The sequence below is a fragment of the Centruroides vittatus genome, unplaced genomic scaffold (genome assembly GCF_030686945.1).
Source record: "Centruroides vittatus isolate TY-2023 unplaced genomic scaffold, ASM3068694v2 contig_436, whole genome shotgun sequence".
Classification (NCBI taxonomy): Eukaryota; Metazoa; Arthropoda; class Arachnida; order Scorpiones; family Buthidae; genus Centruroides; species Centruroides vittatus.
In genome coordinates, this window is record NW_027122237.1 from 1,064,534 (window position 1) to 1,080,824 (window position 16,291).

The 16,291-nt window shown below is 26.3% G+C and overlaps 1 protein-coding gene across 2 annotated transcripts in view; it reads right to left on the reverse strand.

The window, feature by feature from the left end:
* Positions 1-16,291, reverse strand: part of l(2)gl (LLGL domain-containing protein l(2)gl) — a 168,143-nt gene that overhangs the window by 11,987 nt on the left and 139,865 nt on the right. For both annotated transcript variants that reach the window (XM_067272309.1, XM_067272310.1), the window contains exons 17-23: positions 11,684-11,865; positions 10,207-10,323; positions 9,638-9,804; positions 7,748-7,853; positions 7,461-7,581; positions 6,150-6,446; positions 83-214 (exon numbers count right to left, since the gene is read on the reverse strand). In XM_067272309.1, the coding sequence (XP_067128410.1) occupies positions 83-214; positions 6,150-6,446; positions 7,461-7,581; positions 7,748-7,853; positions 9,638-9,804; positions 10,207-10,323; positions 11,684-11,865 (1,122 nt within the window). The remainder of the gene's footprint in view (positions 1-82; positions 215-6,149; positions 6,447-7,460; positions 7,582-7,747; positions 7,854-9,637; positions 9,805-10,206; positions 10,324-11,683; positions 11,866-16,291) is intronic.

The following is a 16,291-nucleotide window of genomic DNA, read 5'->3' on the forward strand; positions in this document are numbered from 1 at the left end:
CTGAAAGATAAGAGAAAGTATTCATATATTTATCTTCCATTTATATATTAAGATGCTAAACATAGAAAAAAAAGTAAAATACCCTATATGATCCCTAATACTATCTACAGTAATATCAAGGTCTCTCCTCTCTTCGTCTTGTGAAATATTCCCATCTTGTTTAACTGGTTGATGTTCCTCTTCAGCAGCATCATTAGAAGTTTGTGTTTTGTCTCTATTAATAAAAATTTTTTACTGCTATATATTTTATTTAATCTAAAAACGTTTTTAACATAATAAACAAGAGAAAGGCAATTTATAAACAAATAAAATTAAAACTGTAAAAAAATTATTGTTTTCATTTATTTCTCATAATTAAACATTTGGGATAAATAATTAATATTTAAGATGAATTATTTCTTTATCCATTTATTTATTCTTTATCAATCAATAAAAAAAGGTTAGGGTTAACAAATTACAAAAAATTTTTTGTAATTAATCTGAAAATTTTGTAATTTGTAAACTTACAGATAACGAGGTGTCTTTAGGCTATGTTTAGGCTAGATTTTAAACATCAAAACTAAATAATTTGACTTATATGTTAGTGTAACTTTTTAAAAAATCTTTCAAATTATTTAGAGTAGATAGACAAAATTTTAAATAATTATTTCACATTGTCTTTTAATGACTTACACCAAATATCATCCTAATTGATTAATCCAAACATTAATTACATAAAAACAGCCAAGGTGGTGCAAAATTATACTGGAGATTTTACTATATGTAAAACATCTAATGGAAATGACCTCTATGATGAGAGCATCTCTACAAAAGAATAAATTTTACAAACAAAATTAAACATATACATTTTATTTAAATTAACTCAACAATCAATCAGTTGATCAAAGGAACTCTCCAACTGCAATCACTTTTTGGACTCCTTCCATTCTGTGGGCAATAAGAGGGCTTTTATCAGCCCCACAATGGGGCAGCTTGGTAATGAAAGACAGTAGGCCTGGCATACCTGGGATGGACCCCTGTAAAATTCCTGGGGTTTTTCAATCCACCTAGATTCTTCCCAGGTCCCTAGAGCAGTAGGCTGGTATATACCTTAACCATTTGGCTATCTGTAATCACTTTCAATTTATCAGTTTTGGGATTTTCTACTGTGTTGTAAGGTATTAATACTTACAGTGCAGTTGACTAGGTAACAATTAACAATTACTCTTATCTGTTTTTAAAAATGTAATTTTTTCAATCCTATTGTGAATAAGAGACATAAGTACTCGTATAAGTGAGGATAAGAGGTGACCAAATCTCATTCTTAAAATATGATTTTTCTGTTCCTCTACAAAAACCATCTGTTTGAAATGAAAGGTTGTTGCTTTATGGAGATTTTACTATATTTTGTCATTCCAATTTTTCCTGATATGTAATTCAAATGGAAATGCCTAAGTGAATATATTGTTTCATTCCTATATCTGTACTTACAACATATGCTTAAATTACATGATCATTTAAGATGTTACTTAATAGTTTGAACTTCATACTACAGAGTAAAAACAGACTAAAGTTTATTAATTGATCAGGATAACTTATTCCCTCATTGAAATTAAAGGCAGAAATTGATTCCTGCATTAAATCTAATGTTAAGTTTTTTAAAATTTCTCTTAACTATTAATTTGTTTTTACTTAAATCTATTTTTATTTGTTTGTAAATAGTGGTTAGGAGAATAATGATATAATTAGAAACTTGTTTGTAAGTAAAGTAAGTTATAAATATGACTAAATAGTTACATTAAATTATGATTAATTTGCATCCTTGAATAATGTTTGATTTTTATTGTAGTTTTTTTCCAGCAATATAACATGATGACTACCTATAGTGCTAAAACAACAATTAAATTCTGATAACAATGCATAAATAATGCATTATATTACAAGCAAAATAATAATATATTACAGGGATTGAGATAGACTGATGAAACAAGGCAAAGCAACACTGGTAATCTGCCAGTGCACTTTCCAAGAAGATATTCTATGGGAAACTGGTCCCAAGTGAAGAAAATCTGGTAAATTCCATGTGACCAGTCTATTGATCAGGAATGAACCTGGAACCAATTTTAAGTGTATAGTGGTTTTATCCACTTGGTCACACAATGTTAGAGGGACAGACGACAGAGACATAAAAATGTTTTACAAGTAGGCTTGTGGATAATATATGTAATTTAGCCAAATTCCTTTATTGATCCTGTTTGATGAAGAGATGATATAAATGCAATCTTTTCAACAACAGTTCAAATTTCTATGTTTTTGTTTTAAACAGTTTTTAATGTCTCTGATCATCTACTTAAACAACTGAAAGCCAAATTCTAGCAGATTAAATTATAAAACACAATCTTAATTTTTTTATTTTTAATCTATTGAAACAATTTTTTTTAATGTTGTTAAGAAATACAGTAAATATGAGACACAGATTTGCAATGATAATCTGAAATAAATTTGTACAATATTTTTTTCAAAATATCAGGAAAGGAAAAACAAAATTTAGATTGTGTGTGTTGATAAATTTCAGTATGATTTAAAAAAATCTTAATTTCATCATAAACTTTCATAAAGTTTTACTTGAATAAATGTTAAATTCTTTACTAAAAATTGTAAAATTTTAAAATGGATTACAAAAGATTTTAATCTATATAGTCAACTCATGCAACAAAACAAAAATATCTACTCTAATATTAAAAATGAAAAATTTTACTGTTTTATAGGGACTAAGATTTGGAAGAATCTTAACAGATCATAATATCTGTAGAACACATTAAAGTCTACAGCTCCCACATCATTTTGAAGATAATCTTTTAGATTGTTGTAGAATTTAAATCTGAAGGTTAGCACACTACCAATTCCATATTGAAATACATTTTAATAATGGCTGTGTCTAAAATGAATTTTTTTTGTTAATCTAGTACTAAGAATAAGAATATATTAATTACATGGTCTTTTTTTTTACAGTTATGGAAAACTTTTTACTAAACTTACAAATCTCAGTTTATTTTGTTTTTGCACATTATCAGTGCTTTCTGATGCGCATGTGTATGCTACACACTACTGTGTTTTATTTTATTGATATCTTTAAGATACATATTACATAAATAAATGCTTACATACAAAACTACTTTCATTTTCTCCCCTTACATTTAGATACTATTTTTAAACTATTTTGCAATGCAACTAGTTTTCAATTTATGGAATTTATTTCAAAATTATGAACAACAAATGACAAAGAATGAATTATAGTTTTGATTTTACCTGAATTACAATTATTTTGTTGTCTATTGTTTTATTAACCAAATTAATTTAATTCTAGTTGTTTTGATTACTAATTTACAATTCCATATATTTTTAATGAATAAATTTTAATTATTTAAATTTTTAAGATTTTGATTTAATTTTTCCTTTTGATATTTATGAATTTGATAGATATTTTATAATAATATAAGATATTATATGATACAAACAAAAGTCAAATCGTAAATTTCTTCAACATAATTATTTTTAAAGTCTTGTGATGCTTATCAGTTTTTTCTTTGGGTTATCAGTATTTAAATTTTTCAAAGAGAAACTTACAAAAATCATCAGTTTCAATAATATAATGTTACATATTCATAAATGATGATCAAGGATGTTTTCAACAGAAGCAATATAATGCTGAAGAAAGTTTATATTGACAGTGGTATTTACATGAATAATATGAACTTGTTACAGTGCTAACTAGAAAGTTAATCTGATTCCTATTGAATGTAAGAACTTTTTAGATTTGCTGGAGGACTTTATTATAAACAAATTAAATAAATATACACATTTGAACAATCTACTTAAAATGAAAATGAAAGTATAAGTAAAAGTATAAAAGTAGTGATGTAACGAATAGTATATTCGACCTCAGCCGAATACCGAATATTCGGCCAGGAGCGTGGCCGAATGGCCGAATATTCGGCCAAACTATTCGGCTCGATTAACGCACGTACAAAAATTGGCGCGCAAAAATTATGGCAAGGATCGCGCACCCTGCTCTCTATTTGCCCGCTGTCACTACGATTTTTTCTTCCAGTAGGTCTAAATTATTTAAATTAATTAATTAAATTATAATTATTACAGTTAATACGAGATGGAGCCTAATGTCTACCTCTAGGGCCAAATTGGTTTATAATTTATGTAACAGCCGTAAATAGCCCGATATGATTTGGCAGTTGTTGGTATTTAGATGTAAGTTATAACCTAAAAGTTATTTTATTTGCAATCGATCTTTTTAACTCTTTAATTAAGCACTAAAATTTTGTTTTTACTACGTATTTGTAGACTGAATAGTGCCCTAAGGATATACTTTAGTGGGGACGTACGGTCTAGTTTCTGCCCAGTTGTGGAACAGTTCGAATATATTATTGGGGGTTTTCTATTTGTGAAGTTTTGTGATATTTTGTTGCTATCGTTTTTGTCAATATTTTTAAAATTAACACGATTTCAAATGTTATCTTTTGCATATAATGAAAAAATGCTCGTTCTTTGTTTTATATATAAAATAAATTATATATTAGTTACTCATCTTCTAGAAATAGATAAATAATTCTTTCTTTAAATACGATAAGTTTCAATAAAACGTTTCGTAAATCATTTTAAAACATCGTAAAAAATATTAAAATATACGCGAATACGAATATAACATAATTAACTAAACAATAACATTAATGCCCGATACATTCTAACCTACACGCCATCAATGCCATAAGATATCGGGCTAGATAAACGCTATTATAATATTTAATTACGAAATAATTTAATACTAGAGTTAGATGCTATTTCTTATTAACTTTAATAATTATAATTTAATTTTCAGCATTAATAAAAGTTACCAAAATGATTAATTTACTGTGTTTTTATTATTTGTTACTCCTGTTTTTAGGTATTCGGTATTCGGCCGAATAGTGAAAAATAGGCCGAATACCAGGTAGTAACCGAATATTCGTTACATCACTATATAAAAGTGATTGTGAGAGTTAATTTGCACGTAATAAAGTATTTATATCAACTTTCTTCCTTTTAGCCTCTAAATTTAAAATGTCTAGAATGACAAATAAGTAAAAAATCCTAGAAAGTGAAGAAAGATATCCATAAAAAATTTATGGCATGTGAAATGAAACTAAAAATTCATTCCTAAAAAAAAAATTCATTGTAAAAAATTTAGCGTTTCCATGATGGTAAATGGACATAGCATGTTATCCAGAATAATTCTAGATGCACTGAATACATTGTGTTCATATATTCATTTCTCTTGTTTACCTTACTGAAGAAAAAAACATTACCTCAAATTAGCTATTTGATATGTGCTTAAAATATTATGTGAAAAAAGTCCCTTTCTGTAATTTTTTCTCTCCTTATGGAAACAGTGAACATATTAAAAAGAAATATGCTCATAATAATTTGTTGAAATAAATGTTACACTACATTTTCAAGTGATACAAAATTAATCAATGAACACAATTCGGAAATTAAACTAACAACTTCATACATTGATATATTTGAGAAAACTCAATTATAGTAAGCATATAAAATAAAATTTAATGGGTCAAACTGGTTCTTTTTAAAAAATCTATTGCTTTTATTTCAATTCACAAATACATAATGTAGACAAAACAATTAATTCATTTAAAAATTAAAAGAAGAATAAATTTTTTTTATCATTAAAATTATTGACTTATTTACATATATTTATTCCACAATTCTTTTTAATTTTATAAGATTCTTATAATTTGGCTTATTATAGTGTTTTAATTGTCTAATCAATAATAATCATTTGATATTATTAAATAAAAACTAAGTTTAAAATATAAACATTTTATTAAACAATGTAATAATAATGGAATAGAATAAAACATTAAATTTTGGAAAAATAAAAATCAAAAATATTTATTATTGTTATTAGGTAACATTCAGTGAACAGAAAGAACTATGAAAGAAGCAATACAGATAGTCACAGTAATATTAAAACTGTTAACATGTTTAATTGATAATACATTGTGATTAATATCCTGATTTACTATTTAAATTGCATATCTTTTAGAAACAGTGAGAGAAATACAATGATTTAAAAAAAAAAAATAGTTAAACCTTACCCAGTAGAATCAGCTGCAGGTACATCATCAGTAGTTTCTGCTATTTCAGTCACTTCAGCAGTTTCATTAACTATTACTTCTGCATTTGGTTCATCAACTTTATTCTCTTGTTCTTCTTTTGGTTCCTCTTTTACTTCTTCTTTTGTTTCAATTATTGGACGGCATCCTTCAGGAAGTTCTATGCTACACAAAACTTGAGTAATATTGCTTGCAGACAGAGAAAATCTTTCAAATTCACATGGTGAATGCAAATAAAAGCCTTCACCAGTCTTTGAAAATACCAGACTTGAAATTCCACTATTATAAAAAACAATAATAATAATAAGTTAAAATAACTTTACTTAAGATATAAATTAGAAACTTATTTGATTTTCATATGCATTACAAAAATATTTGTAATTAAAAATTAGACATGCAACAAAATTATTGAAATTTTATAAATCTAATAAAATTTCCAAACTGTAATGTTAATATCATATTAAGTTTTAGTACAAAATACTCAACAGCATACATTACACAAATTATGATAGGGACACTTTCAATGCCACTGGTAAAGATATCATTAAGCTATCATAAATAATTTCAGCAATAAATACATGAATTTTTTGTAATAAAGAAATCATTTTTTACAATACTTGTTTATAACTAATTTTTCATACAAACATTAATACTATTATTAATTTAATGGCCAAACAAATATCCTGGCATATTTGGAATTAAAATATGAAGTAATCGTTTATGAAAAAAGAATATAAAAATAACTAATATGTACAATATTGTGTAATTAATGTCAATGAAACTTTAAGAAAATTTACATATGAAATGTTTTAAAACATGATTTATATTACGTAATCGTTACTTTAAATTAATATTCATTAGTATTTCTTGCAAATTTGTGATTGATTTTACATTAAATGTAACTTTCTAAATCAGTGATTCTCAACCTTCTTTTCGTCACAGTACACTTTTAATAATTTAAAAATTTGGCAGCGCACACAGTTACTTTGGTAAGTACCGCAGAACAACCAGTGACGTCATAACAGCGATTTTTAAATGTGGTTGGTTATTTAGGTCACATTTTCTAAATGCCTTGGTAACTACAGGCTGTTACCAGTAACACTGATTACAATTTCCAAATGAGCCCTTGGAAGGTAGAACCGATTGAACTACTTGTCTGACGTCATTTATGTATGAGTATTTGCAGTGGCAACACACTTCAAAAATCTTGCTCGCGATTCTCAACACACTTCAAAAAGTGTGTTGAGAATCACTGTTCTAAATCAATAAAATATATAACAGAAATGTACATACTTTATATCTTCACGTTTAAGGCACAGTTGTGCGAGCTGCCTTCGAAGTTCAGGAATACTATAAATACTTAAGCTGCCTTGATTGGTAAGACATGTAAGACAATATTCACAATAGTTTTCATCTGAAATAAAAATATACTTTATTGATAATATTTTGAAATTATTGCAACCTCATAAGTGTGGTATTAATAAAATAAAGTAAACAATATATTAAAGTTTCACAAATTTAATTAATTTTTGGTGTCAGCAAATGCTATTCTTAATATATAGTTCAGAATATAAACTTACCACTTTTACTCCTGAAATTAGCAATTCCAACTCTTCGAACACGAGCTCCCTCGTGAGCAGTCAGTTTAAATTTGCAAAATGGTTTCAAACTAGGCAAGGTAAAAACCTGTAATAAAGAAATTACTTAGAATTAAAATCTTTTTTAAAAAATTTCATTTATAAAAATTTTAATGCCTTGTGTCATATGTAAATTACAATTCATTGTGTCAAATAAACAAACAAGAGGGAAGACACGGTTTCGAAAGTGAAGATGAAAAATTTTTTTTATTAGAAAAGTATAAATTGTAATTAGCTGTAAAGCAGAGATGATCTTAAACTAATGTAAGTTTAAGAACTTAAATCTAATTTAACTACTATACATAGGTAATTTTAACTGTAGACATTATCTACATTATTAAACTTTTATTAAAAAAATATATGGTATATTTGTGAAACAAATTATTATTAAATTGTGTTATAATTTAGTATAAATACTTATAAATGTTATCACTGGACTACAGTTTATATTACTATCTATTTGTGATATTCACAATAAATAAATAAACAAACAAAATTATGCAATGAGAGTCACAATTTTTCAATTTATTATATTTACTTTTCATGAATATCTTAATATTTTATTATTTTTTTTGCATCTAATGTTTTTCAATTATCATTATCATTTCATGAATTTTGATTGGCTTGATTGGCTCTATCACGACAACTAAGACAATGATTTGCACAATATAAATCTGTAATGAATAAACTTGAATTGAGAAATCAGATTGATCAGCTGTAATGGATAAATTACATTGTGTTTTTATAGATTTTTAAAAGATTGTAATAAACTCTCAATCATGAAACTTAATGCTTATAATATATGTTAAATACACAACAATTTTCTGTTAATCATTTTTTTCTCATTGTATATTAGTTACTTTATTGTGATTTTTATAATTATGATTTATGTGCAGATAAATCTGGCACTAATATAATTTTTCTAAAATATTTAGAAATACTGGAAGTACAGAAATTCCATTAATTATAAGGGCAAATATGACTTTAATTATTAATGTTTTAAATAACGTCTTGTTTAATATTTTGTAATTTTTTCCAAAAATATTTTTATTTCAATAATTTAAAAAATTAAAAACTTATGAAAACAATCTGTAGAATGAATGTCTAATGGTGAATTAATTATAAAATCTATTGAAATAATGTCAGTAAATAATAGTATGTTTTCATGCTTAGTATATATATGTATAAATAATAATGTTTGTACCCAAGAAACTTACAATGTTCTTCTACATATAATTAACATTTTCCATGCCTCATTTTATGATCATCAGAGAATAAAAATATTTTTTCTATCATAGATTTACAGTAATAACTGATAAATCTATTTTAATAAATGAGAACTGTAATTTATATTTATTTATTTTTAAGGTAGAGGAAATTCCATATGATGATAAAATACAAATTGAAAAGAAAAAAATAAAAATTATCAATAGTATACCCATAATAGATAAATAATTAAGATCATCCTCAAAATCTATATAAAATAATCTTGTTTTTTAAAATAATTTCTGTATTGCTAAATTGTATATTTTTGTTTTAGAAACAGTTATGAAGTATTAAATAAACACTAACACCAAAATCAAGCAAGGAAAAATACTTTTATAAGCAAAACAAACATTTTCAACTGTTTTAAATTTTCATCACCAGTATCAATTTATCAAGTAGAAAATAGATTTCCTCCCATTAGTTGAACAACATTTACATGTAATTATTTATAAAATTAATTCATTTTGTGAAATTAAAACGTTTAAAAATGAAACAATTTAAAGTTTTAAATTTATAGTTAAAATTAATCAACTTAAACAATAAAATTAGAAATAACATAAGGCTTACTTTAAATTGTTCTTCTGAACAGATAAGAACCCTATGATTTCCAGTATAATCTGGTGCTTTAGCCCTTTGATTTTCAATTTCCAGTGGTTCAGGTAATGGGTAACCATTATGATCTACAATCTGTATTGCTATAACAGGGGCTCTATGCTTTAACTGAATTTCTTTTCCTACATAAATAAATTAAATCATAGTAATAAATCAAAAGTTTACTAGTAAAACAGTTCTTGATGGCATTGTGAATGGCCCTGTATTTATTTAATATCTGAAAAGTATTAATTTTTAAATTTTTCAGTGAAAATTAAAATTTGTTTTAATATAATTTGCAAACTATAATTCCAAAAATAAAAAAAGCCTTAAAAGTAAAATGTTCTGTAATTTTTAATACATATTTTAAAAAATTTCATAAATTAGATTATTCTATGTAATAATCATATCCCTACATTCTTATTAATCAACTCATGTATTAAATTATGTTTTTATTAGAAACTCCAAAAAAATTAATTTTTTATTTAAAAATGTATAATAATTTTTTCAGCAATCAACAGTGAAGTATATTTCTATATACTAACCAAGCTGACAAGTTACAGCATCAGAACTTCTTTTTTCATTATTTGGTAGAGACATAGTAAAAACATATATTGCACCAGAATTAGTTCCAGCCCACAAAGTTGGTGTGGTTACAACATCTATAAGAAGAAAATTAAATCTATAACATGGGTTTGATTGTATATAAATGCTCTAAATTAGTATTAAAATATAATTTTTGTTTTGAAATTTATAAAACTTGTCATTCCAATTCATGAGTCATAAAAACTTTAAATAACTTAATAAAAAACAAGTTTTATACAGTAGCTTAAAACAGTAGAATCTCATTTTAATGGATTGCTCGGGCTGCTGAAAATCATTCGTTATTCTGAGAAACTGTTATATCACAAACAATGGATTCTCCACACACCCAAGAAAATATCTATTATTTGAAAAAACTTGTTTTTAACCTCCTACATATAAGAAATACCAGTACTTGAGACAAGTTGCATATGCTCATTAACGCTTCACTTGACTTCACAATTTGTTAAACTTGTCTATGTTCATTTGTTTTTATTCCACTTTTCTGCTCATTGAATACAGCACTACGTGATAGTAGTGATGTTGTGTACAGCCTGTTCATTTAAACTGAAACTTATCAGGAAGGTCTACATGACATGGAAAGATTCTATGGCCTCCCTAAATTTCAGCACTATACTTGGACCAGTGTCAGAATGTTCACTAGATGGCTCCTCCTCAATAGTATCAGCCTGCTGACTCTCTTTGTACAGTACACATCCCAGATGTAACAAGTGCATCTTCAAATACTATAAATTCTCAGAAATACCCAAATATTAACAATTGGAAAAACAAAACATTGGAAAAAAAAAGTTTACAATAGATAGGGCTACAAAAGAAAAATCTGTTTTTCCAAATTACAGATCCACTAAAAGTAGGTAAAATTACATTGATTTGGCAGAACCTAGGGGAAAAATCCATTGTTTCATGATCCATTAAAACAAGATTATACTCTAGATAGCAAATTAATATAAATAAGAATATAATTAATAAAAGGAAAAAATTATAAAGGAAAGATCATTTCAGAGAATTACAGAATAAAAAATTAATAAATAACAATACATGTTAATTTACTATATTCTTTTAATATTGTTTTTAATAGTATTAAATTATATCAGAATTTCAAAAATGACCATTAATTAAAAATTATTCAATAATGAATTTCAAGTAGTAGACACAGCATTTACACTTAATATCCTGCTTTATTGGAGTGCATTCTAAAGAAATCCCTAGTGCTTTCAAATCTCAGCTTATCCTCAAGAATTAAGTGTTGACTGTTATCAAAGGATGAGCTGAGAAAGCTTGAAAGTACTAAGAAATTGTTAGATCGATTATGTTCTAATAAAGAGAACTGCATTTAAATGTTACTTATCAAGAATTAGATATCAATATTTTCTATATACATAAAGAAAATTTTATTACATAATCAAGTAATATACTTACTGTTAATAATGAAGCTTTTTGCGAAATATAAGCAACGAACCATAGAACTTAAAGCATCATCGACCGAACGTGCTTCAACTTGTCTTTCTACAGGTCTTGAATCTGTTGCAATTGCAGCTTGAGTTGGAGAATGACTATCACCTGACGGGGCATCTAAATCTGTCACAGGTGATTGTTGAGGGCTGTAAAATATTAAATAATGATTTTTCTTAGTTTCTAATAAGAAATAATTGTAACCAAACAAATTATTATAAAAATTATTATATCATACTAAATATTTTCAAAGTAAAAATTAAACAATCTTATCAATTATATACTTGATAGTTAATTTAAGTTATTCTTATTCTCTCTTCTACATATATTATCAAGTTTTAAAACAAATTAATTTTAAGTTAAAGTTTAAATTATTCAGAATTTTAATTAATTTATTGTGTTTTCCATTTTGAAGAGTATGTAAAAAATTAAAACAGTTAGAACTCTAATTACGAGTAAGTTTTAGTTGTGACTTCAATATCGTTTAAAATCAGCAATCAAATATTTACTACACAAAAATTCATTTTTATTAATTAAATCAATAGTTTAAACATTAATTTTTTTTATTTCTGTATTTAGATTATTTGTCTGAAAATAAAATTAATTATTATTAATATTTCCAAAATAATTTAATAAGTAGTTTAATTTTAACTTGAATTCTCAAAATTTACAATCAGAGAATTAGAGGATTCTATTAACAAGATTTGAAATAATTCAACCCTGGGCAGCAACCATATCCCAACTAAATTCTTAACATCACTTCCACATTAAGCAAGAATGAAATTACTGAATCTATTTAACTCAATGTATAACGTAGTCTCATATTCGGACTCATGAAACTGTGTCTTACTATGATACATAAAAAGAGTGACAAATTATCTCCAAATAATTACAGACCAAGAGCCTTACTTTCAACTTTGAGAAAATGTTTCACAACTATAACAGCAGTCAAATTTCAGTATGCTTACACCAGAAATAAAGGCACAGAATCAGCAATCTTTTTGTTATTATTGCTAATACAACTACATCTAACTAAAAAACGTAGGAAAGTATAATGCCTCTTTTACTGATATCCAGAAAGCCTTTGATTCAGTCTATGTTCCCCAACTGGTGCACATCTTGAAAGCTAGAGGAGCTGGTGAGTGATTTTCATCAACAGTATTAAAATTATTTTCAAAATATAATATAAAAATTAAACAGGGAAAGAATATAACTCCTTCTTTTGATTTATTACATGGTATACTTCAAGGAGATCCCATTTCACCCTATTTATTCAACTTTGATTTAATTGAAATAGACCAACTTTTTCAAAATTCATCTGATGGTATCGAAATTGGTAACAGTCTTTCATCATTACATCTTATTTGCCGACGATCTTGTAATTCTGGTTCCAACTAAAGTCTCTTTGCAAAGGAAAATTAACCAACTGAATTTATTCTTTAAATCAATTCACTTAATAATAAATCCTACTAAAACAAAAATTATCATTTTTCGAAACAATAGCAAACTTTCAGAAAAAGAATCTAAACTATATCTTGGAAATTCTCTTCTAGAAACAGTAAAGGAAGTTAATTTTTTGAGTGTCACATTTGATTGGAATATCACTTTTAAAGCACAAATTTCCAAGTTAAATAATGTGAAGCAAGATATTGATAATCTGTTGTTCTTATGCTCAAACTTAAAAGCATCGAATCTGTTCATACACACGAAACTATACAACTCAATAATTAACCCTATGATTTACTATGCAAGCCCAATTTTGAGACTGGATTATTTATATAAATTAGAATGTTTCCATATTTATTTCCTTCAAAGACTACTCCATTTAGAAAGAACTGTTCCGGGATATGCCATTTGCCATGAAATTAATTGTATCTGGTCTTTTCCTTTTTTTTTTAAACATATAATTAAATTTTACTACCAACTACAATAATAATATTACTTTTCTACAGCAGGAAACAATCAAACAAAGCAAAAAAATCAAAAAACCATCAGTTTTGGCAAACCAAGTTTAACAAAATTTTGAATTCATTCGGAGTGTCAGATCTACTGTTTAAAAACAATATACAAGATTGGAAGTATGGCCACACACTTGTGTTAGACTCTGCAAAAATTTCACAATCCATATAGACCAAGAATAACCTAAGTCAAAGTAACTATTACCCTTGATACCTAAATATATTAAATATACCATCATCTCAACTGTATATAACTAAATCAGTACACATTAATGTAAAAAGATTAATAGCTCAATTACAACTCAACAAGTATTCAATATTTATTGGTAATTCATATATTAATTTTTCAAACACCGAGTGCTTTTGGTGTAAATCCAAGGATTTTTCTATGCTTCATTTGTTACAGAATTGTCAAGGACTTGCAAGAATGTGCAATCTGTGATATTTCACGAATATTTCAGAGTAATTAATCTCTTGACTTCAAAATTATTATAAATATGGAAATGTACAGAAATCAAAGATAATGAAACAGAATATGTTATAACATTATAAAATGTAGTAGATCCTGTAAGAATATTTCAAATAAAACTGTATTTTTTGTATGTCTTTAGGGTAGGGTATATGGGTCTTTACTGTAAAAATAAATGTACAAATTAAATAATTCACAAAAAAATTGTTCTAATACCCTTTATATTTCTTGTTTAATATATGTATTACCCCCTGCAACAGGAAATCATCTTTTTTGCTAATAAAGATTACAAAAAATGATTTTATAAAAATTATTATTAAGATTTTATTTTCAGATTTATTTGTGACTATATGGCAAGTATATTATCATCAGATTCAATTATATACAATTTCAAGTATCTGTAGTAAGTCTTTGAGATAATTAATACTAAATCATAACAGGCATGCCATTTATATCAAACTTGTTTGATGTAAATGGCACACTTGTTTCATATTCTCAGACTTAAGATATCATACAATTCACTACAAAAAGATCTATTTTCAAATGTTTATATTTTTAAAAAATTTACATATCCTAACAAAGAGTAAAACTAAAAGTTTGATATCCAAAATTTCTATTTTTTAGCCATACTGGATTATTTTTTCACCTGCCAACTTTTAAGAATATCTATAAAAAATTATTAGAATTCAAATAGGATGACAAGTTTTCAGATTTAACAGAGTTCACAAAGTTGTTCAATATAATAATGAAAGGTGATGCCATCATAGAAGTTTGAGGTTAGCCCTACTATACAATTGAGGAATTTTCATATGCTAGATAAACTATAATTTAAATAACTTATAGATATATCAAGAAGTGGAGAGACAAAAGGAACCACAGTCATTTATGTAAGAAATAAAAGTTATATATCACTTCAAGGGTGAATGGGAGCCTTCAAATTACTTAAACATCAACAAAAAATATTGAATTGTTTGTCTAATAGCAGTAATTGGACTCTCTTGGCTTTGGCTGAGACAATAAATGGAATGAGAAAGAAAGCCAATGCATGTGAGAAACTTTACCTTCACGAAGAGGTCAATCTTGAAGTGGCCCTCAAGCTTTTGGTGACAGTTTGAGAGAAATGTTCAGGAAAGAGCTTAGAGAAAAAACTAAGATATTCAAACAATGATAATTGTGTTCATTATTCTTGTTGGCCCTAGTTTACTCTCTCCAATCCTCTTCAGTTTGTCTACATAGATTATTCAGTCTTCCAGGTATTTATTCTACCAGATCCATTGGACCCAGAAATTTCTCTCTTAGACAAATTAACTTGTTCACAGAAATTGCAAAATATGAATTTCTGTGGTAGAAAGTAATAGAACAATTAGAATTACTATTCTTTCATGTTTTAACTAACTATGAACCTCCACTTATGTGATCCAATTTTGTCATTCTTTCAAAAACTGACTGGTGTAATCCTGATGAAATCTACTTAATCAAATAGAGTAACATAACTCAGTATGTTAAGACTTCCACAGAAAGGTTAAATTGAAAAATCAAGAAATATCAAGCATATATACATTTGTCCATAGCTAAATATTTTTTCATTTATTATTATTTTTACAAACTTCAAAACATTATTAAAGAGTTGCAATACTAAGCAATAATTTCCCCATCAGATTCATTAATATACATAATATATCAAAAAAATACACAAACAGAAAAAAATCCATCTTTTCATTACAATTATATTTTGTCATATAACATGAATAATATGAAATCTGAAGTTTATTTTTGTTTATTACAAAATATATATATATATTATACGACCTATAAGACTTAATTTTTCCTACTTTCATGTACAGGATATTTTATATAGAAATTCCTTATGTAAAATTGTATAGATCAGAACAAATGTCTATACAATGGATAGAGATGTTAAATGGAAATGTAAATACAAGGTGCATTCCATAAGTGATGTGACCATTTTTTCATGATGTGATGATATGCTGTAACTTGTTCTAACCTGCTGTGCTAGGTGGCGAGGTGTTAGCTTCAAAACTCACCTGGTCTCATTTGCCTACAAGCTGCCGGCGGGTGAGGATGTTCGTTCTCGTGAACCCCATTTTGAGTTAATGTAACACGACACGATGGATCATTTTGTGGAAC